The sequence below is a fragment of the Pongo abelii genome, chromosome 13 (genome assembly GCF_028885655.2).
Source record: "Pongo abelii isolate AG06213 chromosome 13, NHGRI_mPonAbe1-v2.0_pri, whole genome shotgun sequence".
Lineage (NCBI taxonomy): Eukaryota > Metazoa > Chordata > Mammalia > Primates > Hominidae > Pongo > Pongo abelii.
In genome coordinates this window covers 112,058,220-112,086,216 of record NC_071998.2, presented here as the reverse complement: position 1 = coordinate 112,086,216, position 27,997 = coordinate 112,058,220, and the positions used below count along the sequence as shown (strand labels likewise).

Here is a 27,997-nt window from a genome sequence, read left to right as displayed (position 1 = left end):
CGAGGTTCAGGGAAGCGCCCCGGGAACTGGGCCGCTGGGCTAGCCCCTCCGTGGGGAGGCAAGATGGCGGCCCAGGCTTTGGCGCTGCTGAGGGAGGTAGCGAGGCTGGAAGCGCCGCTGGAGGAGCTCCGCGCGCTTCACTCAGTGCTGCAGGCAGTGCCGCTCAACGAGCTTCGCGAGCAAGCGGCGGAGCTGCGCCTCGGCCCGCTGTTCTCCCTGCTTAACGAGAACCATAGGTGAGAGGACCCCGGGGGCTTGAGCCGAGTAGAGGGACACCCCTAAATATGGACACGAGAGTGGTTGAGGGCAAGAACAGCGCTTTTCCCAGTCACAGGGGAGGTGGAAAGTAGCCGAAATTTGCAGAGAAGGAAGGATCCTGGCAGAGGCAGGAGACGGGGTTCAGGTTCAGCCTCTGAGAGTGCCCCAGGGTGTTTTCTCCCGTCGCCTGGCCTCGCTGCCTCTGAGCAGTGAGGCACTGCCTTCTCCTTCAAATAGAAATTAGAGGAAAGCAAAGCTGTCCACTTACAAGGAGCATTCCACATCTCTCTGTACAGATTCTTGATTTGTTTCCCTTTCTAAAAGGATTCTATCCTGGCAATGTGGCAAGAACCATCAGCATTTTAAATTCACATGCCTTTTCATCCAGTCATTCTTGTTAAAAAAATTTAATGCAAGTATACGCGCACAAAATGTGCAGTTACTTTGTTCTTTCGAACCCGAGGCTGGAATCGCCGCAAAAGCAGCGGCAAGAGAGTTCCCACGAGGGAGTGCTTCAAACCTTCCCGAGATGTGGCTGGTTGGGATGACAGAAAAAGAAGCACTGAATGCTAAGGCGATCAGTCCAAAAGCATTTAGGGGGAAACCTGCAGAGGGCTGCAGAAATTGTCAAGACGGACACCGGGAGAAAGGTGTTCCTGGGTATGTCCGCAGCGAAGGGGTCAGGGTATGGAGTTCAGATGAGAGTTTAAAGGAATTTGGCTCAGGGTTGAGGCCAGTTTCTTCCAGTGTTTTGGGCAACAACCTAGGTACCTTTATCAGGCCTGTGAATGTTCAAGGCCCCTGGTTTATGGTCAAGCCTGCTAGGGAAACCTACCTCTGGCTAGGGCAGAGAGCAATCAAGGCACTCTGATTTTCCATCAGGACACATAAAGGGGGCAACTGGAGGAGGACCTTGCAACATTATATGCAAGAATATAACATATGTGTGTGGCACCAGAACACTAGAAACAATCTAAATATCCGTTAACAGACGATTCCAAATTATGCGCTATTACTCTGTAACAATATGCAGTTATTTAGTTATTGAGGTAGATGTATATATATATGTATGTGGATATGGAAAGATCTCTGTGTTTTTGTTTTGTTTTGTTTTGTTTGTTTGTTTGTTTTCAGACGAGTCTCGCTCTGTCGCCCAGGTTGGAGTGCAGTGGCGTGATCTTGGCTCACTGCAACCTCCGCCTCCCTGGTTCACACCATTCTCCTGCCTCAGCCTCCCGAGTACCTGGGACTACAGGCGCCCGCCCCCACGCCCGGCTAATTTTTTGTATTTTTGGTAGAGACGGGGTTTCACCGTGTTAGCCAGGATGGTCTCGATCTACTGACCTCGTGATCTGCCCGCCTCAGCCTCCCAAAGTGCTGGGATTACAGGTGTGAGCCACTGCGCCCGGCCAATCTCTGTGTTGTTGAATGATAAAGAAAATCGCAGGGTATATGAATCTATAATTTTAACCTGTAATTTTTAAAAAGGATTACAATCTTCCCAACCCCCACAGATATGTGTAACTTGTATAACATTGCAAATATCTGCAAAGGTACACCAGAAACTATTAATAGGGAAGTGGGTCTGAAAATAGTAGGACAACTTTTACTTTTGTTTTTTTACACATCCGTAGTGTTTGATTAAAAACACTTTGTAGGCCTGGCGCAGTGGCTCACGCCTGTAATCCCAACACTTTGGGAGGCTGAGGTGGGCGGATCACCAGGTCAAGAGATCGAGACCATCCTGGCCAACATGGTGAAACCCCGTCTCTACTAAAAATACAAAAGTTAGGCCAGGCACGGTGGCTCCCGCTTGTAATCCCAGCACTTTGGGAGGCTGAGGCGGGTGGATCACAAGGTCAAGAGTTTGAGACCAACCTGGCCAACATAGTGAAACCCCGTCTCTACTAAAAATACAAAAATTAGCCGGGCATAGTGGCACGTGCCTGTAGTCCCAGCTACTCTGGAGGCTGAGGCAGGAGAATCTCTTGAACCTGGGAGGCAGAGTTTGCGGTGAGCCGAGATCACTCCACTGCACTCCAGCCTGGGCAACAGAGTGAGATTCTGTCTCAAAAAAAAAAAAGAAAAAAAGAAAAAATTAGCTGGGCTCGGTGGCGCACACCTGTAGTCCCAGCTAGCTAGTTGGGAGGCTGAGGCAGGAGAATCACTTGAACCTGGGAGGCAGAGGTTGCAGTGAGCCAAGATTGCACCACTGCACTCCAGCCTGGCAACAGAGCAAGACTCCATCTCAATAATAATAATAATAATATAATAATAATAATAAAAACACTTTAAGACCGGGAGCAGTGGCTCACACGTGTAATCCTAACACTTTGGGAGGCTGAGGCGGGTGGATCGCTTGAGCTTTGGAGTTTGAGACTAGCCTGAGCAACACGGTGAAACCCCGTCTCTACAAAACAAAACAAAACAAAAAATTAACTGGGCATGCGTGCCTATAGTCCCAGCTACTTTGAGGGCTGAGGGGGAGGATCCCTTGAGCCCAGGAGGCAGAGGTTGCAGTGAGCCAAGATTGCACCACTGCACTCCAGCCTGGGTGACAGAGTGAGGCCTTTTTTTTTTTTTTTTTTTTTGAGACAGAGTCTCACTCTGTTGCCCAGGCTGGAGTGCAGTGGCAGAATGTAAGCTCACTGTAACCTCTGCCTCCCAGGTTGAAGCAATTCTCCTCCCTCAGCCTCCTGAATAGCTGGGACTATAGGCACATGCCACCACCACAACGCCCAGCTAATTTTTTGTGTTTTTAGTACAGATGCAGTTTCACCATGTTGGCCAGGCTGGTGTCGAACTCCTAACCTCAAGTGATCTGCCTTGCCTGCCTCGGCCTCCCAAAGTGCTGGGATTACAGGCATGAGCCACTGTGCCCAGCTAAGACTCTGTCTAAAAAAAAAAAAAAAAAAAAAGATTACAAAAAAATTTTATAATTCTTACCTGGATTCTGGGGGAAAAAAGGGAAAAAAAAACCACTTTCTATTTGATAATTTGATCATTTAAAAGAGTTTTGAAATGTTTGTGATCAAAGACTTTCAAGTGACCTTGCTACTTGAAAATATTATGAACCACTGAATCAATACTGGATGATGTCAGAGTGCTTTCTTGGCTCTGACCTTCTAAGATTCCTTCCTTTTCTGTGAGTGTTCTCCATTCATGATGTCTATCAGTTAACATTATTTGGATCTGCCTATGAAATATCTCTTGACTCCTCTTTAATTCAAGCCCTCATTTTTTCCCTCTTGCTAGGTCTGTAGTGTTAGTCTGACTTCTCATTACCTCTGAAATTCCTTTTCTAGCAAATTCCTTTTCTAGCAAATTCCTTCCCACCCTGTAACTCCAGTGAGCATACATCTCGAGTCAGTTGGTGCTAATCTTTTCCATGGTTTCCCATTGCCTGTAGTGAGTTTTTAGAATGCCATTTGGGCCCTTTACAGTATATTTCCATCCTACTTTTCCAACCTCACCTTTTTCCTCCACTCCACTTCTTTTCGTCTGCTCCAGCTACCATGTGGCACCCTTGTTTTTCCTTAAGCCTGATTTGCACTTTCCTAACTTTACTCATATCAGCCCTTCTAACTGAAATACTTTGCTGTCTGTCCATATTCTATCCATCCTGTTAGGCCCACTAAAGAGCCATCTCCTCCAAAATATTTTTCTCAATTATTCCAGTTGCAAATCACTGCTCCTCAGATCTGCTAAAGGACATTATTGTTATTTCTGTTAATGATAATTGACACTATTACCTATGTTATAGTTCTCTGTGTGTCTGTTTCTAGTTTGTAAATTCTTTGAAGGCAGTGACTGCATTTTGTTCATGTCTGCATCCCTCTTAGGGCCCAGCACATAATGCAGTATACGCCCAATTAAATATGAGACTCACAGACTTTGGAGTGGCCGCCTTGTCCAACCTCTCCTATTAGAGATGAAGAGACTTCCAAAGGTCATACCGCAAGTTGACAGCAGAGATGCAGTAGGAACTGAAGTGAGGGAGAATTTGAGGATTCAGGTCCATGGGGAAGATAGTTTGCTGAATGAAGGAGCAGTGCTTTAGGGAACAATTTTAATGGAAATTTAAAGACAGAGTCATTCAGAACTGGATACATAGTAGATACCAACTGCAATTTGTGGGACTAATTCTCTGGATAGTATCTGGCAGTCTTCAGATACATTGCTGTTATCCTGGCTAAACCACATAGGTTGTTATGTATTGGTTCATAATCTGATCTTGTAGATGTAAGTTAGAATCTTGACAGTTTTTTTTGAGAGAGTTTAAGTCCTAAGATTACTGCTTTAGAACATGAAAATCAAGACTAATTTTAAGCATTAACTCTTTGGCTCATTGGCAAAGAAGGGTCACATAGGACCTGAAATTTGTGCACTGTGCAGTTTAACATACCACTACTTTCGTTTTAAACAGCTTTCAAAGGTATAATTTATATACAATGAACTGCACTTAATAAAACGTACAAGTTGGCAAGTTTTGACATATGTATATACCCATGAAACCGTCGCCACAATTAAGATAGTGAATGTATCTTTCACTCCCAGAGGCTCCCTCACACCCCTTGCTAATCTCTCCCTGTTTCAACCAGTCAACCACTGATCTGCTTTCTCTCACTGTAGATGAACTTGCCCTTTATTTTGGCCAGACATGGGGGGAAGGGATCATACAAATGGAGTCATACATTATGTATTCTTCTGTTTGGTTTCCTTCACATAGCATAGTTATTTTGAGATTTATCTATGTGGCATGAATAAATAGTTCATTCCTTTTTATTGTTGAGTGGTAGTCCATTGTATGAATGTACTACAGTTTTTTATCCATTCCCCTGTTGGTGAACATTTGAGATTTGAATTGTTTTCTGTTTGGAGATATTACAAATAACAGTGCCGTGAACATTCATGTACAAGTCTTTACATAAAAATATTCTTTCTTTTCTCTTTGAGTAAATAGCTAGGAATGAAATGGCTAGATGGTATGGTAGGTGTATATTTAACTTTTTAAGCAACTGGCAAACTGTTTTCCAGAGTGGTTATAGTATTTTACATTTCTACCAGCAGTGTATGAGAGTAGATCATAGACCTAAATATAAAACCTAAAACTACAAAACTTCTAGAAGAAAACAAGAAAAAAAAAGTATGACTTTGAGTTAAACAGACTTCTTTAGTATGACACCGAAAGCATGACCTATATAGGAACAAATTGAGCTGGGTGTGGTGGCTCATGCCTGGGGTCCCAGCTATTCAGGAGGCTGAGGTGGAGGCTACTGTGACCTGTGATTGCTCCACTACACCAGCCTGGGTGACAGAGAGAGCCTGTCTAAAAAAAAGAACAAAGTGATACAAAGTAGAATTAATCAAAATTAAACATTCGGTTCTTCAGGCTGGGTGGTGGCTCACGCCTGTAACCCCAGCACTTTGGGAGGCTGAGGTGGGTGGATCACGAGGTCAGGAGTTTCAGACCAGCCTGACCAACATGGTGAAACTCTGTCTCTACTAAAAATACAAAAATTGGCCAGGCGCAGTGGCTAACGCCTGTAATCCCAGCACTTTGGGAGGCCAAGGTGGGCAGATCATGAGGTCAGGAGATAGAGACCATCCTGGCTAACACAGTGAAACCCCATCTCTACTAAAAATACCAAAAATTAGCCAGGCATAGCGGCAGGCACCTGTGGTCCCAGCTACTCGGGAGGCTGAGGCAGGAGAATCACTTGAACCCGGGACGCAGAGGTTGCAGTGTGCTGAGGTCGCACCACTGCACTCCAGCCTGGGCAACAGAGCGAGACTCAGTCTCAAAAAAAAAAAAAAAAAAAAAAAAATCGGTTCTTCAAAGGTTAAATACAGTTAAGAGAATGAAAAGAAAAGTCACAAATGGAGAAAAATCTTTGTGAAGAATATATCTGATAAAAGGCTTCTATTCAGAATATGTAAGGAGCTTTCAAAACTAAATAGCAAGAAAAGAAATAACCCAATTAAAACACGGGCAAAGGATTTGAACAAGAAGTACAGATGGGGCCAGGCACGGTGGCTCACACCTGTAATCCCAGCACTTTGGGAGGCCAAGGCAGGTGGATCACCTGAGGTCAGGAGTTCAAGGCCAGCCTGGCCAACCTGGTGAAACCCCATCTCTACTAAAAATACAAAAATTAGCTGGGCTTGGTAGCAGACACCTGTAATCCCAGCTACTCGGGAGGCTGAGGCAGGAGAATCACTTGAACCCAGGAGGTGGAGGTTGCAGTGAGCCGAGAGCACGCCATTGCACTCCAGCCTGGGCGACAGAGCGAGACTCCATCTCAAAAAAAAAAAAAAAAGTACAGATGATAAATATGCACATAGAAAGATATTCAACATTAATCAGGGAAATACAAATTAAAATTACAGTAAGATTCTACTGCGCACTATTAGATTGGCTAAAATTTTAAAAGGCACAGAAGCAATGCAACCCACGTGTGCAACCAAAGTGTCTATGAAGGGATGAATGGATAAACAAAATGGGGTATATACATATGATGGGATATTGTACATCTTGCCTTAAAAAGAAAGGAAATTCTGACAGATGAACTTTGAAGACGTTGTACTAAATGAAATAAACCAGACACAAAAGGACAAATGTTGTATGCTTTTACTTACATACCTAGAGTAGTCAAATCTAGAGACAGAAAGAGGAATGGTGGTTGCCAGGAGCTTGGGGAGGGGAGAATAGGGAGTGTTCAATGGATGCAGAGTTTCTGGTTGGGAAGATGAAAACGTTCTGGAGATGGACGATGGTGATGGCTGGACAACAAAGTGAATGTACTTATTCCCACAGAACTGAGCGTTTAAGAATGGTTAAAATGGTAAATTTTACCTGTAATCACATTTTTTTTTTAAAGGAAAAGGAAACCATACTTATAAGTATCCTCATTCCTCCTCTTCCCTTTTCCTCCAGCGTCTGTCTGGCAACCAGGAATCTACTTTCTTTTTTTTTTTTTTTTGAGACAGAGTTTCGTTCTTGTCGCCTAGGCTGGAGTGCGATGGCACTATCTCAACTCACTGCAACTGCCACCTCCTGGGTTCAAGCTATTCTCCTGCCTCAGCCTCCTGAAGTAGGTGGGATTACAGGCGCCCACTACCACATCCAGCTAATTTTTTTTTGTATTTTTAGTTGAGATGGGGTTTCACCATGTTGGCCAGTCTGGTCTTGACCTCCTGACCTCAGGTGACCCACCTGCTGTGGCCTCCCAAAGTGCTGGAATTACAGGCGTGAGTCACCGAGCCTAGCGGAATCTACTTTCTATATGGATTTGTCTATTCTGGACATTTCATATAAATAGAATCATTCTCAAAAGGAAGCCTTTTGTGTCTGGCTTATTTCACTTAGCATAATATTTTAAAGGTTTATTCATGTTGTGATATGTATCATTACTTCATTGCTTTTTATGGCTGAATAATATTCATTATATGCACATAACACGTTTATCCTTTCATCACTTGGTGGACATTTGGATTGTTTCCACTGCTGTGAACATTTGTGTACAAGTTTTGTGAAAATAGCATGTTTTCAATTATCTTGGGTATAAAAACATTATTAATACTACCTTAGGTTCAATTACGCAAAGTGGAATTCCTGAATTAAAAGAGTATGTTCATTTTTAAGGCTTTTCATTTGTATCACGTAGTTACCTACCCAAAAGGTTGTACCAGTTGAATTGTATACTGCTACTAACAATATATTAGCCCATTTATTTGTAGTGTCTATTAAGAGACAAGAAAATTGTTCTGAAAACATCTTCTGTATCTACCACTGGTAGTCATCAGTTTCTCTTACATAGTTCTCCCCTCTTCTCTCTATCCTCACTGCTGCTCCCCTGGTTTACTCCTTCATCGCTTCTCACCATTTACTGCCTTGTAATTGAAAATTCTTCCCCTAACACTGATGCAGAGTGATTTCTATAAGTCAGATCTCGTCATTTTACTTCTTTGTTTAAGATCACTTATGGCCTGCCATTGATTTTCTGGAAAAAGTCTAAATTCCAAGCATGACATAAAATACCTGTTAGAATCTGGCTTCTGTGCATCTTTTCAGTTTCAGTTCTTGTCCTTCACCTCACCCTTTTACCTTCTCACTACCTCTCTCCCATTCTGACCCAAATCGTACCAAACTACTTGTTCCTTGAAAGTATAACACTATGTCTTATTCCTCTCTGCCTTTTCATGTGCTGCTACTCCCTCTACCTAGAACACTTTTCTTCTGGATAACTCCTACTTTTTCTTAAAATTTAGTTTAGATGTTTACCCTTCTGGGAAGCCTTCCCTGTACCCTCTGTTCTTTTTAAAGCTCCTATAGTTTCTAGTCTTAGTCTATAGCGTTTATTTATCTGGATTACAGTTGCCTTTTTTTTCTATATCTTTCATTGGATTGAGCTCCTTAAGACTAGAGAATATATCGGGCCAGGCACGGTGTCTCACACCTGTAATCCCAGCACTTTGGGAGGCTGAGGTGGGAGAATCACAAGGTCAGGAGATCGAGACCATCATGGCTAACACAGTGAAACCCTTGTCTCTGCTAAAAATACAAAAAGTTAGCCGGGTGTGGTGGCATGCACCTGTAGTCCCAGCTACTCGGGAGGCTGAGGCAGGAGAATCGTTTGAACCCAGGAGGCGGAGGTTGCAGTGAGCAGAGATCGTGCCACTGTACTCCAGCCTGGGCAACAGAGCGAGACTCTGTCTCAAAAAAAAAAAAAAGGCCAGGTGCGGTGGCTCAAGCCTGTAATCCCAGCATTTTGGGAGGCCGAGGCAGTTGGATCACCTGAGGTCAGGAGTTCGAGACCAGCCTGGCCAACATGGTGAAACCTCATCTCTAAAAATACAAAAATTATCCCAGCATGGTGGCGGACCCCTGTAATCCCAGCTACTCAGGAGGCTGAGGCAGGAGAATTGCTTGAACCTGGGAGGCAGGGGTTGCAGTGAGCCGAGATCGGGCCATTGCACTCCAGCCTGGGCGACAGAGCAAGACTCCACCTCAAAAAAAAAAAAAAAAAAAAAAGACTTGAGTATATATCTTATTCTTCTCTGTAGCCCCAGCACAGGCAATGCGCATAATAGGTACTTAGCAAATGTTTAATACGTGAGTGAAAGCTGCTGTTTCAAAAAGAAGTCTGTGTGGAGGAGATGCTGACGCAAGCTTCAGCTATTATTAGGTTGTTACTTCCTACCTGGGCAGGATATGAACTAATAAGATTTATGATGTCTCCTTCAGGGAAAAGACTACTTTGTGTGTCTCCATTCTGGAGAGATTGCTCCAAGCTATGGAACCAGTTCACATGGCCCGGAACCTCAGGGTTGACCTGCAAAGGGGACTAATTCACCCGGATGATTCTGTAAAAATCCTCACTCTTTCCCAGGTATGAAATTTTACTAGGAACCGACATTGACCACCTGCTCTGGGCGAGGTTCTGTACTGGGACAGAAAGATGAAGAAAGCACAGTGTCTCTCTCTCTCCTTCCCTCTTCCTTCTCCCCCTCTCCTCTGCTCCCTCTTTCCCCCTGGGAAATGTGTGGTCTATTCCAATGTGCATAGCTAACTATAACCTGGGAGATACAAGCTAAAGAAAGAAGTTCCATTAAGTACCATCTAAATCATTCATTAATCAGATACTGACTGAGTTCCTTTTACATGCCAGGCATGGTGCCATATGCTGTTAGAGTTACCAAGATAAACAAAACCGATTACTTTCCTTCAAGGAGCTCCTAGTGTAAAGAAAAAGATTCCTATGTGTTCAAATAGCTCTCTGCCATTTTAGATTCTGTTACACTGGATGAACCATATGCTATTGTAAAGGTTACTAAACCAACAATTAAGACAGTAACTCTTAATCATCCTGGTAACCAAAGCATCCTGCTATTTGAGTGAAGAGCTGCTGCTAAGGATTATCTTGTTGAAATGTTAGGAGCTAAACAGTTACTCAGTAGATACTGAACTACTGTTTTTCCTTTTCTGTGTTTATTCAGCAAAAAAGGGCGCCGGGCACGGTGGCTCATGCCTGTAATCCCAGCACTTTGGGAAGCCAAGGCGGGCGGATCACCTGAGGTCAGGAGTTCAAGACCAGCCTGGCCAACATGGTGAAACCCTGTCTCTACACAAATACAGAAATTAGCCAGGCATGATGGCAGGTGCCTGTAATCCCAGCTACTCGGGAGGCTGAGGTGGGAGAATCATTTGAATCCAGGAGGCAGAGGTTGTAGTGAGCCGAGATCGCGCCACTGCACTCCAGCCTGGGTGAAAGAGTGAGACTCCATCTCAAAAAAAAAAAGTGGGGGGAAGGGGGGAAGATATCAGTTTATTCACTGGCCATTTATATGCCAGACACTGTAGCAGGTGCTTTGCCTATTCGGTCTCGTTTAATCTTTGTAACTATCCTGGAATTAAATATTGTATTCCCATTTTACGGATAAGAAATGGGGCTAAAATTTGTGCAAGGTCAGTGTAGCTAAACATAGAGCTGGGTTTGTATTGTTTTCACTCACTGAGCTATCTTACCTCTTTACCCCCTTTCTTTTTTCTTTCCTTTCAAAGATGTGACTATACCATATGTGTGTTTGGCTGAATGAATTTAGGTCATTTTGATTTTTTAATGGCTTGATATATAGCTGTGATCACTAACTCCTAAAATAACTGTGCACTGAGGAAGTGGACCATTGTGTGTTTACCATATGTTGCCCTACTTTAGAAGGGTGTTTCTGATTGTTTTTCTTTCAGATTGGAAGAATTGTTGAAAATTCTGATGCTGTTACTGAGATTCTAAATAATGCTGAATTACTAAAACAAATTGTTTATTGCATTGGTGGAGAGAATCTATCTGTAGCAAAAGCGGTGAGTCTACTACAATTGTTGACTTAAATGTGCAGAGACATCAGTGTCCCAAAAGATAAAGAAAGGCCTTCTGAATTGAGAGATGAAGGTTTAGAATGGATGATTTGTGTAATGGAATTTACAACTTCATATGGATTGTGTAAAATAAATGGTTGTCAAGTAAATACTAGTAAACCCCTTTCATTTTCTAGGATATACATATCTACAGTATCCATCATAATTCTATGGGGGATACCTTGTGTCTTTTCCAATTATAAACAATAGCTAAAACATAGTGAATGCTCATTGGGCAAGGTGCATTCCATGCACTATTTTCACATCACTTTTATGAAGTAGATAATAATCTGCATTTTGGGGACATAAGAGATATTTTCTTTCTTTATAAGGCCATCAAATCCCTGTCAAGAATATCACTAACCCAAGCTGGACTGGAGGCTTTATTTGAAAGCAATCTGCTGGATGATTTGAAAAGTGTAATGAAAACAAATGACATTGTTCGATACAGGGTGTATGAGGTAAGATAAAAAGCACACTTTCTCATGCTTACAAAGCAGAATGCAGTTTGGCTTATGCTGAAAAGCAAGATGGCTCATTAAGTATATAATCTGTGTTTGGCCCTACAGTAGGTGCTGGGAATATAAGGATGCATTCTCAGCCTAGTATGTGAGACAGTCATAAAAAATACTTACAGCCCAGCTCTATGGGAGGCAAGGGCAGGAGGACCCCTTGAGGCCAGGAGTTTCAGACCAGCCTGGGCAACATAGCGAGACCCCATCTCTACAAAGATTTTAAAAATTAGCTATGCATGGTGGTATGTGTATGTCGTCCCAGCTACTCAGGAGGTTGAAGTGGGAGGATCAACTGAGGCCAGAAAGTTGAAGCAGCAGTGAGCCGTGGTTGCACTACTGCACTCCAGCCTGGGCAACAGAGCAAGACCCTTTCTAAATATATATGTGTGTGTATATATATATATATATATATATATATATATATATATATATTTACAGTGCAATATAATTACTATGATAGAGAAGGTATTGAAACCAGACTTGAAAAAATTTGTAGTAGTAATAAGAAGAAATGGCCCTTATTTGTACCAGCTTTGTACTAAGCACTATGCTAAAATACTCACATATATCGTTTAATTCTTACAGTAAACTTTGTATGTTATCTTTAACCTCATATTGATGGAGCAGTTGATCCAAGACCACACACTTCATAGGGTGCATATTTGAAATGGAATCCTCTATAGTCTAATTCCCTCTTCAGAACACTTTCTTACTTTGCATGTCATGATACCATACTATGCTGCTTTTCCTTCTGCCTCTCAGTTTCTTCTCAGCCTCCTGGCTCATTATCCTCCATTGAATCTTTAATTGTTGGAGTTCATGAAAACAGAGTTCCAAGCCCTGCTTTCACTGTACTCTACTCATTCCTAGGCAGTTTTACTCATGATTTCACTTCCCATCTGTGATGATGCCTCTCAGACGTAAACTTCCAACTGAGACCTTTCTTCTGAGCTGAAACCTTCATGCTGAACTGCTTACTCACTCTTGGCCCCTTGGGTGTATTCTAGGCCACTCAAACTCATGCTGAAATCAAATTCCTGATCTTCGTTATCCACCCTATCCACCTAATGAAAAACAAGAGCAACAAACTGGCCCTGTCTCACAGTCTGCTTAGTTGGATATTAGACCTTGGCTCATTCTGAGGCCTGTTTTCCCTGCCGCATATCCATTCGGTCATCATATTGTGTTGATTTTATTTAAACCCCTGCATTTCTCTTCATTAGTACAGCTTCTACCACCCTAGACTAACTTACTGGTGTCACTCACCTGGGCTACTATATTTGCATCCAAACTGGTCTCCACTCATCCATTTTTATCATCCCTAGTCTATCTTCACATGCAGTCAGAATGGTCTTTTAAAAGTCCAAATCTGATTGTGTCATTTCTCTGCTTAAAATCCTTCAGTGTCTTCCTATATCTCTCAGTAAGACCTCAGAACATACTTGCTGAATGAGTAAGTGAATGACTGACTGACTGACAGGATGCCTGAGTGAGTGAATGGTTTTATAATCTGTTTGTTGTGGCTGATTCAGGCTTTTGTACCCTGATTGATGATTGCTTGGGCGGGAAAGCGCTGATACACCCAGATACAATGGAACATTTCTGTGCCAAGGTGGCTGCGCATAGTGGCTCATGCCTATAATCTCAACACTTCAGGAGGCCGGGGCAGGCAGAACCACTTGAGGCCAGGAGTTCAAGACAAGCCTGGCCAACATGGCAAAACCCCATCGCTACTAAAAATACAAAACAATTAGCCAGGTGTGGTGGCGCATGCCTGTAATCCCAGCTACTCGGGAGGCTGAGGCACGAGAATCGCTTGAACCCAAGCGACTGGTGACAGAGTGAGACTGTCTCAAAAATAATAATAATAATAATCTGTGCCAAAGTAATTTCTTATGTGTTCACTGAAGTTTTTCTACTTAAAGAGACAAATAATGGATTTTTTAAAACTCATTTATAAAAAGTACCTAGTCCTACATTTAACTTAAAATGAGATCTATCAGGCGTAGGGCTGTTTTGACCTTTTTCTTTTTTCTGTTTTTTTTTTTTTTATTCCAGCTAATTGTAGAGATTTCTTCCGTGTCACCAGAATCTTTAAACTACTGTACCACAAGTGGATTGGTAACCCAGCTCCTGAGAGAGCTGACTGGTGAGGATGTGTTGGTCAGGTGTGTTGACTGAGTTCTTAAAGTGAAATGTCCTCTTTTAAAGGGCTGGGAAACAACCTTGGGACATCTGTAATTTTCTCTATTAGAGACTTTGCCCAGGTTGCAAACTCATGACTGATGTGTGTCCTGAAGAAGGGACCTTTAGAAAATTGCTCAAGTTACATCATGACAGCATACTGGAACTTGGCAAAGCCCCACATGACAATTCAGCTACTTTCAAGTGACTGTTCCCTGTCCCTAGGCCTGTGTGCTCTTAAAAAGTTGCAACCACATGGTTACTGCCATTTTGAATTACTAATATTTTATCATATGCATTTATTTTGGCATTGTTAAATAGCAACACTATGGCATGATAGAAAAAACATGGGCTAGGCCATGTGCGGTGGCTCACGCCTATAATCCCAGCACTTTGGGAGGCTGAGGCGGGCGAATCACAAGGTCAGGAGCTCAAGACCGGCCTGGCCAACATAGTGAAACCCTGTCCCTACTAAAAATACAAAAATTAGCTGGGCATGGTGGTGTGTGTCTATAGTCCCAGCTACTCAGGAGGCTGAGGCAGGAGAATTGCTTGAGCCTGGGAGGTGGAGGTTGCACCACTGTACGCCAGCCTGGGCAACAGAGTAAGACTCTGTCTCACAAAAAAAAAAAAGAATATGAGCTTTTCAAAATGAGGAAGACTTGGCTTGCATGCCTCTCTACTATTTATTAGCTGTTTGGCCTTGGACAGATAATTATAAGCTTTCTACATCTCAGTTTCCTCATCTCTCAGATAGAACAGTAACTAAAAAAGATACTGTGCCAGGTGCAGTGGCTCACAGCCTGTAATCCCAGCACTTCGGGAGGCTGAGGCGGGTTGATTACCCGAGGTCAGGAATTCAGGACCAGCCTGGCCAATATGGTGAAACCCCGTCTCTACTAAAAAAAATACAAAAAATTAGCTGGGCGTGGTGGTGGGTGCCCGCAATCCCAGCTACTGGGAAGGCTGAGACGAGAATTGCTTAAACCCGGGAGGTGAAGATTGCAGGGAGCCAAGATCGTGCCGTTGCACTCCAGCCTGGGCAACGAGCAAAACTCCGTCTCAAAAAAAATAAAAAGATATTGTAAGAATTAAGCTAATTGACCATAGAAAGCAGTACAATGGCTGACATAGGTTCTCAAAGAGATGTTAATTCCAGTCTCTTCCACCCCCATTCCCTAAATCCCCTTTAATATCTGCCAAATGTTCCTTTGTTGATATTCCAGTTTACTAATACCTCCTCACTGTTGAACAGTTGATTTGCTTCAAGTATTTTGCTGTTATGATAGCATTATAGTTATCTTTGTGTATATAAGTTTTGATTTTTCTTATCTTAAATGATTTTCTGATTGTCCTGTGTTCTTTAAACATGGCTGAATTTATTAAACCCATATGAGTAAATCAGTCACTAGTTACATTGCTTCAGTGCATTTGAGTGTCTCAATCTAATGAGACAATTAATTTTGTTAATTATTTTTTAGCATTGTATCAAATTTTGTGACATAGGAAAAAAACCTGTAAATGGTCAGTCAAAACACTTTAGGATCAACTACCAACTAAATAAATTTTTTAGTTATTTTCTTTGATCGTGGTTGGATATGAGATATACCAAAGAATTATTGTTAATTTCTTAATATGTGGCAGTGGCATTATAATTGTGTGAGGAAACATATGTGTTTTGTAGAGATGCATACTAAAGTATGCAGGGGTAAAGGGCAAGGTGACTAGGATTTGCTTTAAAATAGTTCAGCAAAAAGTAGGGAAAAGAGATGAAATAAGTAAAGCAAAATCTTCATAACCATAAAATCAGGTTATGTGTATATGGGGGTTTATTGTATTCTCATTACTTTTGTGTATGATATTTCAAAATAAAACACAAATTTAGAAAATATTTTAGGAAGCAGCTAGGTTATAGTGGAAACAATAGTGGACTTCAAATTAGAACGTCAAAATTTAAATCTAAACTCTGCCTGTAATCACAATGTGATAAGTCACTGCAACTTTCTTTTTTTTTTTTTTTTTTTGAGACGGAGTCTGGCTCTGTTGCCCAGGCTGGAGTGCAGTGGCATGATCTCGGCTCACTGCAAGCTCCGCCTCCCGGAATCACGCCATTCGTCACTGCAACTTTCTAGGCCTTAGGGCTTCATGTGAAAAGAGGAGCCAAGATTATTGACCTTTCAAATGTGATGGGAAGAATTAAATAAGATAACCTATATGAGAGCAATTTATAAACTATGCAAATCCTGTGCAAAATCTCCTTGTTTTTGTCCTTCTGACATTTTAGAGCCACCTGTATAGAAATGGTGACATCATTGGCATATACTTATCATGGACGACAGTATCTTGCTCAAGAAGGAGTAATTGACCAAATTTCTAATATAATTGTTGGGGCAGATTCAGACCCTTTCTCTAGCTTCTATCTGCCAGGTAAGAAACACTGATGCCTATGGAAATGATGGTGCATGTTTTATTTCTGAGTTATCTCTGACAGCAGGGGGTTGGGGTTGGGAGTGGACAGGGATTGTTTTCCTTTAGAGCTGATTTCCTTAACGAGCTGATTTTGTTTAGAAGATATCTAGAGCCACCAAATTCAAATTCAACAGCACATTAAAAGGGTCATCCACCCTGATGAAGTGGGATTTATCCTATGGATGCAGGGAGGGTTCAGCATACACAAATCAATAAATAAGATATACTATGTTAACAGAATAAAGACAGAAACCAAGTAATGCGAGAAAAGCATTTGACAAATTTCAGCTTTCTTTTATGATAAAAACTCTTAACAAATTAAGTATAGAAGGAATCTATCTCAGCACAATAAAGGCCATGTATGACAAACCCACAGCTAACATACTCGGTGAAAAGTTGAAAGCGTTCCTCTAAGATCAGGAACAAGGCCGGGCACAGTGGCTCATGCCTGTAATCCCAACACTCTGGGATGCCAAGGCAGGCGGATCACGAGGTCAGGAGATCGAGACCATCCTGGCTAACACAGTGAAACCCCGTCTCTACTAAAAATACAAAAAATTAGCCGGGCATGGTGGTGGGTGCCGGTAGTCCCAGCTACTCAGGAGGCTGAGGCAGGAGAATCCCTTGAACCTGGGAGGTGGAGATTGCAGTGAGCCAAGATTGCGCCACTGCACTCCAGCCTGGACGACAGAGTGAGACTCCGTCTCAAAAAAAAAAAAAAAAAAGATCAGGACAAGGATCCCACAATTACCACTTCTATTCAACAAAGTACAAGAAGTTATAGCCAGAGCAATTAGGCAAGATAAATAAATAAAAGGCATCCAAATCCGAAAGAAAGAAGTGAAAATTTCCCTGTTTGCAAATGATGTAATGTTTTATTAATATATAGAATAAAGAGTCCACCAAAAAACTGCTAGAATGAATAAATAAATTCAGTAAAGCTGCAGGATACAAAATCAGTGCATAAAAATCCGTAGCATTTCTATACACTAACAGTGAACTCTGAAAAAGTAATCAAAGATACATTCCCATCTACAATAGCATTCAAAAAAATTAAATATTTATGAATAAATTTAAGGAGGTGAAAGATCTGTACACTGAGAACTATAAAAACTGATGAAGGAAATTGAAGAAGACACAAATAAATGGAAAGGTATCCTATGTTCATGGATTAGAAGGATTAATATTAAAATGTTCGTGCTGCCCAAAGCACTATATAGATTCAGTGCATTCCCTCCAAAATTCTTAAATTTAATGACATTTTTCACAAAAGCAGAAAAAATAATTTTTAAATATACATATTTCAGAATACATTGTTCACAATAAAGATATATGATTTTTTAATTTGTCAGTTAAAAGTTAATTTTTTAAAAAAGATACCTATAGCCTCTTACTGAGGTGGAATCTGTTGCTCTTGGAGCTACGTACTGTTGACTTTGGTTTTCTGGAAACATCAGTCCTTTTTAGAACATTAGGATATTTTTCTTTTGAATATCAACAAAAACATAAATAAAAATACTAGTAATGACATTTACAGTATGTTTCACAGATTAATCATGTCTCTCTGAGTGGGAATCTATCTATTGTAGGATCTACTCTTGCCATTCTATTCTGGGTCTTGGTTGATTAGTCTTTCTTGAACTCTTTCAGAAATTGGAGATGTATGCCTGCCTTAGGTAGCCTAGCTTATTTTATTAATGAACATATCCATTTAAAAATTTCTTCCTGGTAATGAGTCTAAACTTGCCTTTCTGTAATTTGTATCCACTGGTCCTTTTTCTTTGTTCTCCCTCTTGCATGTGCCAGTACTTCAATAGCTGGTCCCAGCTCCATTGACGCCCTCTCTCAGGATCACACATCAGGAGACCTTCAGAATCTCCTAATGGTCTCTCTGATCTCCAGGCAACACACTACTCTAACCTTTCTACACTTTCTGGCCTGCAGTTCATTTCTGTTCCTGTGAAGTCATAGGGCCCACAATTCATGCTATCTTCTTCCCCTATTAAAATATATTTTTGGAAATCTCTTTAGGATTCGTGAAGTTTTTTGGAAACCTGGCTGTCATGGATAGTCCTCAGCAGATCTGTGAGCGTTATCCTATCTTTGTGGAAAAAGTCTTTGAAATGATAGAAAGTCAGGACCCCACTATGATTGGTGTAGCTGTAGACACAGTTGGAATCTTGGGATCCAATGTTGAAGGAAAACAGGTTTTACAGAAAACAGGTTGGTATGACTTGGCCCTGTTCAGGGATATCTTAATTTTTGACAGGGGTTCAATATGTAAGTTCATTTGCTGGTGGGTTAACTACATTGTAGGAACTATTTTATGGGTGGCAGTCTTGTTAACCATGACCTTGGACTCATGTCTGAAAATCTAATAATTATTACGGGAAACCTTTTTTTTTTAAATTTTTTTATTTTTTATTTTTATTTTTTTTTTACTTTTCACTGTTGAGGTTTCTACCAATCGATTTCAACCAAACATTGTTTCCTGTTTCCCCTGTATGATGTCTTCTTTGACTAGATTTCATGGTACAAAGACCACGGGCTAGAGTCAGAAAGGTCTGGATTCATGTCCTTGGGTTTTCTATTCCTTTCTTTTTTTTTTTTTTTTAAGAGATTGAGAGTGTCTCTCTGTTACCCAGGCTGGCCTCGAACTCCCGGGCTCAAGCAATCCTCCTGCCTCATCCTCTTGATTGGCTGGGTCTACAGGTCCACACCATTGTATCCAGCCCTGACTTCGCTTTTTGAACTTCATTTACTCACTTCGCTTTTCTAGGCCTCATTTTCTTCATTTATAAAAATGGCATAACAACTACTTCTCAGGGTTGTTGTGAATATTTATGAAATTTTGAGAAAGGAAAATAAAAGTTTGTTAAAAGATTTCATGTTAAGAGATACTTTTGGCATGTTAAGAGATACAGTGCCTCATGCCTGTAATCCAGCACTTTGGGAGGCTAAGGTGGGTGGATTGCCTGAGCTCAGGAGTTCAAGACCAGGCTGGGCAACATGGCAAAATCCTGTCTCTACTCAAGAATACAAAAATTAATCAGGCATGGTACTGCACAACTGTAGTCCTAGCTACTTGAGAGGCTGAGGAAGGAGAATCGCTTGAACCTGGCAGGTGGAGGTTGCAGTGAGCTGAGATCGTGCCACTATACTCTAGCCTGGGTGACAGAGTGAAATTCTATCTCAAAAAAAAAAAAAAAGAGGCCAGGCATGGTGGCTCATGCCTGTAATCCCAGCATTTGGGAGGCCAAAGCAGGTGGATCACTTGAGGTCAGGAGTTCAAGGCCAGCCTGGCCAACACGATGAAACCCTGTCTCTACTAAAAATACAAAAATCAGCCAAGCATGGTGGCGCATGCCTGCAGTCCCAGCTACTTGGGAGGCTGAGGCAGGAGAATAGCATGAACACAGGAGGTAAAGGTTGCAGTGAGCCGAGCTCACACCACCGCACTCCAGGCTGGGCGACAGTGTGAGACTCTGTTAAAAAAAAAAAAAAAAAAGAAAGAAAGATATTTTTATGGAACATCCATGAGGATCAACAGCACAACAAATTTTACACACAAAATAATATGCAGCCCAATTATTAAAATTCTTGAGACACATATGTTGAAAATTATCTCACCTGTAATCCCAGCACTTTAGGAGGCCAAGGGGGGAGGATCGTTTGAGTCCAGGAATTCAAGACCAGCCTTGTCAACAACAACAACAAAAATTAGCCAGGTGTGGTGGTGCATGCCTATAGTCCCAGCCGCTCGGGAGGCTGAGGTGGGAGAATCATTTGAGCCCAGGAGGTGAAGGCTGTAGTGAGCCTTGATCACTCCATTGCACTGCAGCCTAGGTGACAGAGTGAGACCCCATCTCAAAAAAAAATTTAAAAAGAGGCCAGGCGAGGTGGCTCATGCCTGTAATCCCAACACTTTGGGAGGCCAAGGTGGGTGGATTACCTGAGGTCAAGAGTTCGAGACCAGCCTGGCCAACATGGTCTCTACTAAAAATACAAAAATTAGCTGGGTATGGTGGCAGGCACCTGTAATCCCACCTACTCGGGAGGTTGAGGCAGGAGAATCTCTTGAACCTGGGCAGTGAGTCGAGATCGCGCCACTGCACTCCAGCCTAGGTGACACAGCGAGACTCCATCTCAAAAAAATAAAAATTAGAAAATAGAAAAAGAAAAAAAGAAAATTAATACGCTGTTGTGTATCACAGCTAATACTTTTGTTATATGTCATTTTCTAAGTGCTTTTACCTATGACAATCGTTTTACAATCCTGCAAAGAACATACATTGTCATTTTCATTTTCCAGATAAGGTAGATGAAACTTAGAGGAGTTAAGAAAATTTCTAAGGTCATACAAATTATGGCAGCTGCTACTCAAGTCCAGGTCCTTTGATTCCAGTTTTATAACTTTGCCTTATATATGCTGTGTTGCATGTAATTGTGTGTTCTAGGCCTGTCACTGGTTCTCTGACTACATACTTATTTTTGTATTGGTTTAGGTTGGTAGAGATCATAGTGTATGAGAGCATACTTCAAAAAAAATCTCATTTTTCACTTCATATCCATTAGGATGGCTATTACTTTAAAAAAAAGAAAACATAATAAGTGTTAGGATGTGGAGAAATTGTAACCCTTGTACATTTTACATTTCCTTCATCCAGCAGCTCCACTTTCAGGTATATACCAAAAAAAATTGAAAGCAGAGACTCAAACAAATGTTTGTACACTCATGTTCATAGCAGCGTTATTCACAATAACCAAAAAAAGGTGCAAGCAACCCAATGTTCATTGATAGATGTCAATAAACAAAATGTGGTATATACATACAATTGAATATTACTCAGCCTTTAAAAAGAATGAGATTCTGGCACATGCTACAGCATGGAGGAAGCCTGTGCCACTGATAACATTATGCTAAGTGAAGTAAGCCAGACACATAAGGACAGATTTTGTACGATTCCACTTAGATGAGATGCCTAAAAGAATCCAGTTCACAGGAGGTAGAATAGTGGTTGGCAGGGGATGAGGGTAGAGAAGAAAGGGAATTATTGTTTGATGGATACAGAGTTTCAGTTTGGGTTAATGAAAAAGTTCTAGAGATGGATGGTTATGATGGTTGCACAACAATGTGAATGTACTTAATAGCACTGAAGTATACACTAAAAATGGTTAAAATGGTAAATTTTATGTTGTGTATATTTTACCATAATAAAGAAGAATCTCACTGTTATCCTTCAAAGGAACTCGCTTTGAACGCTTGCTTATGAGAATAGGACATCAATCAAAGAATGCCCCAGTGGAGCTAAAAATTAGATGTTTGGATGCAATTTCATCTCTTCTGTACTTACCAGTAAGTAGATAGGGAAATTAATGAAGGACAGTGGGATATGTTTGGGAGAATAAATCTGTATGAATCAACATGATAAATGTGATGAAGTAAATACAAGAAGATAACCCTCATTATATGACTAGTGACATTTTTAATTTAAAATGGAATCATAGAGTGTTAGAACTGAAGAGACTCTAGAGACTGCTTAATCAACCACATTCAAAGAAAACTGGGAAAGGTCTAGGCTGGATTTGAGAAAGAGTGCTCCAGACTTAGCCAGTTTCACACAACAAATTAATGACAGAGTGCCATCAGCACTCAGGTATCTGACTTCTAAATAAGTGCTTTTCTCCAGATCAGTTAACTTTTGATGAGATTTTCCTTTTCTTTCCTGTAGCCTGAGCAGCAGACTGATGACCTTCTGAGGATGACAGAATCCTGGTTTTCTTCTTTATCTCGGGATCCGCTGGAGCTCTTCCGTGGCATTAGTAGTCAACCCTTCCCTGAGCTACACTGTGCTGCCTTAAAAGTGTTTACAGTAGGTATTCACTTCCATAGGTCCTTCTGGGACCCTGCCAGTTCAACACTTGAGTACTTACAGTGAGCCAGAGCCTGTGCCATCTCTGGGGATGCACAAGTGCATAGTATAGTTTCTACCTTCTGCTACCTTAGAGACTAAGTAAGGAGACAGATGTGTAAACAGATTGTTTCAGTAAAAGATATTAGGTGCTGTTTGAGGTTTGAACAGGATGTATGGGATCACACAGTTAATTCTAGACTTTTTATCTGCCATCCTCTATTAACCTAGCCCTGGTCTTCCTAATCCTTATTTCCCTCGCAGAAAATAAGGCTTCTGGCACCTAATGCTCCAGTGGTACCAAACTGTTTGTTTTGTGTCTCTGGACCTTTGCTGGGGTCTCTGTATCTAACACTCTTCCTTAACTTTGCTTCTTAACCTCTTACTCATTCATCAAGGACTAACTCAGGTATGTCTTCAGCACACTTTGCCCGGATTGACAAGGTTGAGTTAAACAATGTTGGTTCTCATAAGTTGCATTTATTTGTTCAGCAAATATTTGTTGAGTTTCTGTTTTTGCTCAGTGAAGGGCATACAACAGTGAAGAAAATATATAAAGACCTTCTTTTCATGTAGTTTCCTGTCTATTGAAGGAGCCAGGCAGTAAATATAATTGTACAGTTACTTATATAATTACAGCTGTGGTAAGGATTATACCTTTGTGTTCTATTTGTTATATTATTTTGCAAATGTTTATTTATTGACCTGTCTCACCTATTAAGTAGAGTTGGCTGAGAGCAGGAAGCATATCTGATTTATCTTTGTAGCCCCAGCATAGCAAGGTAGTAATCGCTTTGGTAATTTTATCAATAATGGGATCTCGGACAGCTTACATGGCCTAGACTGGGAGGGAATAAGGAAAATGGCAGGGACAAAAGAGGGAAGGCTTCCTGAGGATGCGATGCAGGATCTGGGTCTTGAAGGATACAGGTATTCCTATAATCTTCAGAAACATTTTTTTTTTTTTTTGAGACAGAGTCTTGCTCTGTCGCCCAGGCTGGAGTGCAGTGGCGCGATCTCGGCTCACTGCAAGCACCACCTCCCAGGTTCACGCCATTCTCCTGCCTCAGCCTCGCAAGCAGCTAAACTACAGGCCCACCACCATGCCTGGCTAGTTTCTTTTTTTATTTCCAGTAGAGACAGGGTTTCACTGTGTTAGCCAGGATGGTCTCGATCTCCTGACCTCGTGATCCGCCCACCTCGGCCTCCCAAAGTGCTGGGATTACAGGCGTGAGCCGCTGCGCCTAGCCATTTCTTTAAGACTACTTCACCCTTGTAAATGGTCATTGTGTGAATGGCCATTTTGGCTCCTGCTTAGTATTTTCATTATTGGTTTATTTTGGTTTTGTTCTTCTACCTTATCCTGTGCTTAGTTTGTTCCATTGTAGAAATAATTTTCTATTTACTGGTTGGGATAACTATTTTTATTTCTGCCTACCTTCATGCTTGGTTGTGAAGCAGGCCAAAGTTTCTCAAATATTAATCTTAGGAATCTTATTAAAATGTAGATTCTAATTCAGTAGTTGTGGGGCAGAGCCTGGGATCCTGAATGTCTAACAAGCTCGCAGGTGATGCTGATGCTACTTGTCTGTGGAACAAGTTTTGAAAGGAAAAAACTAGGCCATAAACTTGATTGTTACTTCTTTTTCATTAAAATGTAATAGGTTTTGAAAAACTTAATGTTAAAATTTGGAAAAGACTTAGAAGTAGAATTTTTTTAAATCACAGAAAGTTATACCTTTTGGTGTATTTCCTTTTAGTTTTTGTATTAGTGTGTGTTTATTTTTGGTGAAATATTTCAAACATAGTTGTATCTTGCTACCTCTGCCCAGTCCTATTCCCCTTCCTCTGTTCTTAGATAAAATCACTATCACAAAGTCAGGGCCCATAAATGATTTCATATTTCTACTACATATTGTGTGTATCCTTAAATAAAATACAGTATTTTAGATATTCATAAACTTTGTAAGTGGTATCATGCTGTTCGTATCATTCCATTAGGTTGGTGCAAAAGTAATTGTGGTTTTTGCTTTTTTTTCTCTTCAATGTTATGTTTTTTTAAAATTTGTCTATGTTAAAAGAGGCAGTTGGAAAGTTGGTATTTCATTGAATAGCCACAATATATCATTGTCCTGTAAATGAAGATTTAGATAGTATCTTACAAATGATACTACAATGAACATTCTTGAAAATATTTGTGCACTATATGAGTATCTTGAGGTTAGTCTTTTCTACCTTAGTTTTTATTTTTCCACTGTTTTAATCATGCATTGTTTATAATTTGAATCTGCTTTTTTTATATAACAGATTTACCTGTGTCATTTCCTATTCTTTATAAACATTATTGTTAGTTGATTTTTTTATTGCTATATACCATAATTTACTTAACCATTCTCCCATTATTAGATATTTATATTGTAACTTTCACACTATTATGAACATTTTTGTATACAAAGATTTTTCATATTTAAGATTATTTTATTAAGTTACATTCTCAGGAAGGAATTTACTTAGACAAAAGGTAACATTTTTAAAGTTAATGTTGCCAGGTTTCTTTGTAAATATTGTGCCATCCCACTAACAAACAACTTCCACTCAGGGGAATTGTATTCTTTCTGCCTTCCATTTCAGGCCATTGCAAACCAACCCTGGGCTCAGAAACTTATGTTTAACAGTCCAGGTTTTGTAGAATATGTGGTGGACCGGTCTGTGGAGCATGACAAAGCTTCAAAGGATGCCAAATATGAACTAGTGAAAGCACTTGCCAATTCCAAGACAATTGCAGAAATCTTTGGGAACCCAAATTATTTGAGGCTCAGAACTTACCTGAGTGAAGGTCCATACTATGTGAAACCTGTTTCCACGACAGCAGTAGAAGGAGCCGAATGATTTCTTCTAGATCTCTTGTAGAGGACCACGTTTTGACCAAAACTCCTAAGGCATTTGACTCCATCTATATTTCACAAAAGAGACTTCCTTTCCCCAAGAATTATCATGGAATGTCTGATGTTACTTTGTCACCAACACTGTTATGTTTCTACATTGAAATGCAAAGTGGAACTAGGAGTTTGGAATGCATTAAGAGCAGGCAAGCTTGGTCATAATAGATCCAGTGTTTTTCAGATTCCTTTCACTGCCTTAATCTTTGCAACAAGATGGAAGTTTTTTTCTTCCCTCAAAATTTTCATGGACATGCAATGTTATCTAAAAGCCTGCTTCAGGGCCGGGCGCGGTGGCTAACACCTATAATCCCAGCACTTTGGGAGGCCAAGATGGGCAAATCACTTGAGTCTAGGAGTTCAAGACCAGCCTGGCCAATAGGGCAAAACCCCGTCTCTACTAAAAATATAAAAATTAGTCAGGCATGGTGGCACACACCTATAATCTCAGCTACTCAGGAAGCTGAGGCACGAGAATTGCTTGAGCCTGGGAGGCAGAGGTTGCAGTGAGCTGAGATCTTGCCACTGCATACCAGCCTGGGCAACACAGCAAGACTCTGTCTCAAAAATAAATAAATAAAATAAAAACCTGCCACCAAATTATTTCTGGATTCTCTTCACTATCTTTTTTTTTTTCTTTTTGGTCCTTTTTCCGTTTCTGATTCCACTTTCAAAGTCTTGGATATATTCTTTGAAAAATGAATAGTATGGAATATTAAAATTATGTTCCTTACACTCAGAATACTTTTTATGAGCTCTCGTTTTTTTGTTACTATTATTCCTTTAAAAAAAGATTTAAAATATCTAAAAAATGTTTATAGTGTTCATGTAATGTTTTTTTGCTGTTTACCAATGAATTTTGCCCTGTTGTGGTTTTGGGGGAGGAAAAGTGATAACATGCTAATCAGAAGGATTCCTAAGCTGTCATTTCATTTATTGGTAGGTCATGATTGTTAAGGGTTTTGCTTTGGATTTTTCATACCTATAAAGTCAATCTTGAGTGGATCAGAGAAAGGAAAACTTACTCCTAATAAACAGACTCAGAACAGAAGGGACATATGCATAAATCAGGATGCCATCTCATTAATTTACAAAGGATAATCTTTCTTTTCGTTGACAACACCTACACTCACCTGTTTTCCAGTGCTCTTCTCTCTAAACAGCAAAGCCAAAGCACTCTGCACACCAAATCACCTGTTCAGAGGTTTATGCATGAGCATATTTCTTTTAGGCCATGGTGAAGTTGATAAACCACCCCTGCTTTGTAACAAAATTATTTTAAAGTGACTGGAATTATCTAGTCCCCAGATTGATATCTCCCCTGGCAACGTGACTCTCTTTTTTGTGTGTGTTTCCATGCTGACCAGTCCCCTACTGTTAATATCACTACTAATTAGGCTATAGCCAGGTCTTTCCTGGCCTGAGAAATAATCTCTTAAAATGACCTTTGTTTTAATCTCATTCATGATGTTGATTTTTTTTTTCAATGTGGTACAATATATACAATAAAATTTGTCGTAACTATTTTAAGTGTACGGTTCAGTATATTAAATACGTTCATAATGTACAACCATCACCACCATCCATCCTCAGAATTATTTTCATCTTATACAATTGAAACTGTATTCATCAAAGAATAACTGTCTATTCCCTCTTTTCCCCAGCCTCTGGCAACCACCATTCTCCTTCATGACATTGATTTTATTCACTTAACATCAGAGTTTGCGGGGATGCCCTCTCTCCTATGTATGGTCTACACATTCTGATTTTTTTTTAGATTGAATAAAATTTGTAAATCATTATTTTCATTCCATAAGTAAACACCTGTTGACTGCCTATTATGTTCTTGGCATTGGGGAAAGTGCTGGACATTGGCCTAAGTGCCAAGTGCATCTCATTTAATTTTTACATCCCTGTTTCACAGATGAGGAAACCAAGACTTTAAGTAGCTTATCTGAAAATCACACAAGAAGAAAGTGTCTTGTAGTGGAAAAAATAGGTCCATAGAAAATTAGAGAGTATAAGAAGTACAATAATAGAGGAAAACAGAAAACATGTCCCCAGACTTTAGGAAATGTTTTCCAGGGAAGGAAACACCTGCATCTTGAAGAACTAGTAGGAGGCAATCGAGTGAAGAATACAGTGGAGTAGCAAAGCAAGACAGCAGGTACACATGAAAACAAGAGAACATGTTTGAGAAACTACAAGTAATTCAATATGACCAACGCCTAGGATTTAAAGGGAAATTTTTGCAAAATTCTTTATCATTATTACTAATAATAGCTACCATTTCTTAGCATTGATTTTATGTTAGGCACTTGGTGTGCATTTTCTTACTTTATCATCATAATAGCCATAAAAGTTAAGTATCATTTCACAGACAAAGGCACTAAACTGGGAAATTAAGTACTTTGTACAGGTCGCAAAGCCAGAATATTAATCCGATTTTCTGAGGATTAGTTGTACTCCCCTTTTGTCACTTGGTTATATTTTGAAGGTAATAGTAGCTAACAGTTACTGAGTTTTTAATGTGTCCCAAGCATTTTCTAAGAGGTTTTCATGTATGAACTCATGTGGCCATCCTCACACTTCCAGGAGTTATATAACAAAACCAAGGTACAGCAAAATTCAGGAACTTGCACGAGATCACATAGCAAATAAGAGAAGTCAACATTTCAACCTAGGCTGTTTAACATAGGATATATGTTCCTAAATACTGCCTCTTCCTCTTAGTGAACATTTACTGTGGACCAAATCCATTGACAAACCACTTGACATATCTCATGTAGACCACCAACCACACAA

At 40.5% G+C, this 27,997-nt stretch overlaps 1 protein-coding gene across 2 annotated transcripts; it reads left to right on the top strand.

Moving 5' to 3' along the window:
• The first annotated feature begins 34 nt into the window (after positions 1-34).
• PSMD5 (proteasome 26S subunit, non-ATPase 5) lies at positions 35-26,716 on the top strand. 2 transcript variants are annotated; one of them, XM_024252018.3, is made up of 10 exons: positions 35-236; positions 9,506-9,650; positions 11,006-11,119; positions 11,506-11,634; positions 13,747-13,856; positions 16,157-16,299; positions 18,373-18,564; positions 21,588-21,697; positions 22,074-22,214; positions 24,885-26,716. In XM_024252018.3, the coding sequence occupies exons 1-10, from the start codon at positions 64-66 to the stop codon at positions 25,140-25,142; spliced, it is 1,515 nt and encodes a 504-aa protein (XP_024107786.1). In that variant the 5' UTR covers positions 35-63; the 3' UTR covers positions 25,143-26,716. The 2 variants fall into 2 exon arrangements, with proteins under 2 accessions (XP_024107786.1, XP_054376525.1); XM_054520550.2 differs by lacking the exon at positions 18,373-18,564 and having other exon boundaries at positions 62-236.
• Positions 26,717-27,997: the final 1,281 nt, after the last annotated feature.

Excerpts from the sequence above, each read along its gene's own strand:
- PSMD5 (XM_024252018.3), top strand. The coding sequence starts at position 64 with ATGGCGGCCCAGGCTTTGGCGCTGCTGAGGGAGGTAGCGAGGCTGGAA. Across the intron at positions 16,300-18,372 it reads CTCTAGCTTCTATCTGCCAG|GATTCGTGAAGTTTTTTGGA; the intron begins GTAAGAAACACT and ends AAATCTCTTTAG. Across the intron at positions 18,565-21,587 it reads ACAGGTTTTACAGAAAACAG|GAACTCGCTTTGAACGCTTG; the intron begins GTTGGTATGACT and ends TATCCTTCAAAG.